Source organism: Chiloscyllium plagiosum, chromosome 34, assembly GCF_004010195.1.
Source record: "Chiloscyllium plagiosum isolate BGI_BamShark_2017 chromosome 34, ASM401019v2, whole genome shotgun sequence".
NCBI classification, from domain to species: domain Eukaryota; kingdom Metazoa; phylum Chordata; class Chondrichthyes; order Orectolobiformes; family Hemiscylliidae; genus Chiloscyllium; species Chiloscyllium plagiosum.
The window spans coordinates 42,221,509-42,226,001 of NC_057743.1; the positions used below are offsets into that span (position 1 = coordinate 42,221,509).

At 46.1% G+C, this 4,493-nt stretch overlaps 1 protein-coding gene across 15 annotated transcripts in view; it reads left to right on the forward strand.

Moving 5' to 3' along the window:
* Nucleotides 1-4,493, forward strand: part of rap1gapa (RAP1 GTPase activating protein a) — a 566,513-nt gene that overhangs the window by 533,601 nt on the left and 28,419 nt on the right. For all 15 annotated transcript variants that reach the window (XM_043676342.1, XM_043676343.1, XM_043676331.1 and 12 more), the window contains one exon: nt 2,647-2,760. In XM_043676342.1, the coding sequence (XP_043532277.1) occupies nt 2,647-2,760 (114 nt within the window). The remainder of the gene's footprint in view (nt 1-2,646; nt 2,761-4,493) is intronic.

A 4,493-nucleotide genomic window follows, 5' to 3' on the forward strand; every position in this document is an offset into this window, starting at 1 on the left:
TTATGGGCATTTAAGCGGGCGTTGGATAGGCATATGGAGGATAGTGGGCTAGTGTAGGTTAGGTGGGCTTGGATCGGCGCAACATCGAGGGCCGAAGGGCCTGTACTGCGCTGTATTCTTCTATGTTCTATGTTCTATGTTCTATGATATTGAGTTCCCTGAGTCATGAACCCTTGCTCAGGATTAACACTCCAGTGACAATGTTAGACATGCAGGTCACTGGAGCATGTCAGTGGTCATTAGGAGCAACTGATGCTCAATGGAGTTTAACAGTGAGCTGATTTCTGCACCCCCTACCTGTCCCTCACCTTTCACCATCTGCACTACCTTTAACAGACTTCACACACAAATGATTTAATTGGAACATGAGTGATTTATTGGTGGTGCTTCATAGATGAAAAATAAACCACTGGTGATTTGGCGATGGGGAAAAGAAAAGGTGAGTTTTATGTAAGAAAATTTATGTTTATGAGAAGAAGGAAGAGTTGAACATTGACGTATAAAAACCAGTTGAGCTTTTCCACTGGTACCCTTGAGGTTTTCTGGGAGCGGTGTGTAATTCTGGTCTCCTTCCTATCGGAAAGATGTTATGAAACTTGAAAGGGTTCAGAAATGATTTACAAGGATGTTGCCAGGGTTGGAGGATTTGAGCTATAGGGAGAGGCTGAACAGGCTGGGGCTGTTTTCCCTGGAACGTCGGCGGCTGAGGGGTGACCTTCTAGAGGTTTACAAAATTACGAGGGGCCTGAATAGGATAAATCAACAAATCAACAAATCAACTCCCCTGGGGTCGGGGAGTCCAGAACTAGAGGGTCTAGGTTTAGGGTGAGAGGGGAAAGATATAAAACGACCTAAGAGGCAACTTTTTCACACAGAGGGTGGTATGTGAATGGAATGAGCTGCCAGAGGAAGTGGTGGAGGCTGGTACAATTGCAACATTTAAGAGACATTTGGATGGGTATATGAATAGGAAGGGTTTGGAGGGATATGGGCCGGGTGCTGGTAGGTGGGACTAGATTGGGTTCGGATATCTGGTTGGCATGGACGAGTTGGACCGAAGGGTCTGTTTTCATGCTGTACATATCTACAACTCTGAGTGGGTTGGGGGAGAGGGTGGTGGTGGAGGGAGATGAGTGGTCGGCGTTTCAGGGGTGCATTATATCCCCACCCAACTCTATTTTAATTTAACCTCCCCTCTCCTCCATTAGTTTCTCTCCTTTGGTGTTTGGTTTTCAGTTAATCTAATTATGCCCCTTGTGGACAATATTTGTCTTTTGTCTTTTATTTTAAAAGAAGTCTGATTTTTTTTTCCCCCATTTTGGAGTTGGCTACAGGCTAGGGAGAGGATCCAGAATGGGAGGTAGGAAACCAATGTTTATACTGAGTTACATGTTAACAATGAGATGACTATATCTCAAAACAACTTCTCCTCCTGCTTCAGTGTATGGATATGTCAGGGTACAGTATTAAACACTGAAGCAGAGCTGTATGTAAAGGTACCTCTTTCCAAGGATACACAAAGCCACGGCCTGGCTGTTTTTTCGAATGACCATGGCAGTAGTTGAAGAAGAGTGTGGGAGATCTCCTGATGTTCTAGGCAACATCTAACCATGAGCAAACACCTCAGGACAGACACTCTATTGTTATTACAGTGCTGTTTGTGGGAGCTTGCTGCACACAAATTAACTCCCAGATTTCATACAAGATAACAGTGACTACATTTGAAACTATTTCAGTGTCTGCAAAGTGCTTCAGGCTATCCTGAAATCATGAAGTGTGCTATAAAAATGCAGTTCTGTTTTCCTGGAAAACTACTAGCATAGTTTACTGAGTGGATAATTGAAGAACGTACATTTAAGATCATCACTGAGAAAAGAAGGTGGTGAAGAAGGTGTTTTGTATGTTTGCCTTCATTGGTCATAATATTGAGTACAGGAGTTGGGAGGTCATGTTGCAGCTGTACAAGACATTGGTGACATCTCTTTTGGAATATTGTGTGCAATTCTAATCTCCTTTCTATAGGAAGGATGTTATGAAACTTGAAAGGGTTCAGAAAAGATTTACAAGGATGTTGCCAGGGTTCGAGGGCTTGAGCTATAGGGAGAGGCTGAACAAGCTGGGGCTGTTTTCCCTTGAGTGTCGGAGGCTGAGGGGTGACCTTATAAAGGTTTATAAAATCATGAGGGGCATGGAGAGAGTAAATAGACAAGGTCTTTTCCCCCGGGATAGAGGAGTTGGTTTAAGGTGAGAGGGAAAGCATAAATAGGAGCTGAGGGGCAAATTGTTCATGCAGAGGGTGGTGTGTGTATGGAATGAGCTGCCAGAGGAAGTGATGGAGGCTGGTACAATTACAACATTTAAAAGCATCTGGATGGGTATATGAATAGGAAGGGTTTAGAGGGATATGGGCCAAGTGCTGGCAAATGAGACTGGGATGTTTGGTCAGCATGGATGATTTGGACCGAAGGGTCTGTTTCCATGCTGTATACCTCTATGACTCTACTTCACTATAGACATTTCAGACTGCTCCCTGACAGATTTTGAATGTCATTGTAATTCTTGAGATAAAATTTTAATTACTGAATTCATTCTTGCAGTAAATTTGCTTTTAAATGTTCAGTTTTTCATGTTCTTTGATTTCCACAGAGAGAGCACGTCAAGTACCCAGAAAACCCCAGACAGTGGGCACGTCTCACAGGAACCAAAGTCTGATAATTCATCCAATCAGAGTTCTCCAGAGATACCCACCACCAAGAATAGGTATGTTCAGGTGATTTTGGCTCTCACAGACCCACTCAGTGATTCCAGAATCTTCTTGCCATTGACAAATCTCAGTGCTGCATTGGAAGATGACAAGTGAAATTAGGCTTGTTCTGAAAGCATTTTTCTGGACTTACAGGTAAAAGGAGTTCAATCACTGTCAAACATAGAAATAGGAGCAGGAGTAGGCCATTCAGCCCTTCAAGCCTGAACTGATCCAGCTACATCATCAATGGATCTTTATGATTTCCTCAATTACTCCAAGTGGGAGCACATTTTAAACACTGTCTTCATAAAGAAGATCCTTCCTCATTTCCTTAGTGGTTTTATCAGTGACTATCTTAAATTTATAACACACAAGTTTGGACGAGCACACCCCTCCCCAAATAAACGTCTTCTACTGTTTAGCCACCCTATTGAACCATAGTCATAGAGAGATATAGCACGGAAACAGACCCTTTGGTCCAACTTGTCCATGCCGACCAGATATGTCAACCTATTCTAGTCCCATTTGCCAGCACCCAGCCCATATTCCTCTAAACCCTTCTTATTAATATACCCATCCAGATGCCTTTTAAATGTTGTAATTGTACCAGCCTCCACCACATCCTCTGGCAGCTCATTCCATACATGTACCATCCTCTGCGTGAAAAAGTTGCCCTTAGGTCCTTTTTATATCTTACCCCCTCACCCTAAACCTATGCCCTCTAGTTCTGGACTCCCCGACCCCAGGGAAAAGACTTTGTCTAGTTATCCTTTCTGAACCCTTTCAAGTTTCACAACATCCTTCTGACAGGAGGGACAGCAGAAGTGCACGCAATATTTCAAAAGTGGCCTAAACAGTACAGCTGCAACATGACCTCCCAACTGCTACACTCAATGTACTGACCAATAAAGGAATGCATACCATACACCTTCTTCACTATCCTATCTTCGTACTTCATGCCTTCATATTCACTTGATACTTTTAGAGACCTGTGTCAGATCACCTCTCACCCACCCTCTGACGACCCCTTCTCCCACCTCCAACACACCCCGTCCACCTGGACACCCCGTGCTGGCCTCCTACCTGCCCTCGACCTCTTCATAGCAAACTGCCGCCGCGATATTAACCGCTACCTGAACTCCCACACTCCCCCCACCCACTCCAACCTCTCACCCTCGGAACGCGCAGCCCTCCACTCCCTCCGTTCCAACCCCAACCTCACCATCAAACCAGCTGACAAGGGAGGCGCAGTAGTAGTTTGGCGCACTGACCTTTACACCGCTGAGGCCAAACGCCAGCTCGCAGATACCTCCTCCTACCATCCCTTTGACCATGACCCCATCCCCCACCACCAAACCATCATCTCCCAGACCGTCCATAACCTCATCACCTCAGGGGACCTCCCATCCACCGCCTCCAACCTCATAGTCCCACAACCCCGAACCGCCCGTTTCTACCTCCTGCCCAAAATCCACAAACCTGACTGCCCCGGACGACCCATCGTCTCAGCCTGCTCCTGCCCAAACGAACTCATCTCGGCATACCTCGACACGGTCCTGTCCCCATTAGTCCAAGAACCCCCCACCTACGTTCGTGACACCACCCACGCCCTCCACCTCCTCCAGGATTTCCGCTTCCCCGGTCCCCAACGCCTCAGCTTCACCATGGACATCCAGTCCCTGTACACCTCCATCCCCCATCACGAAGGACTCAAAGCACTCCGCTTCTTCCTCTCCCGCCGTACCAC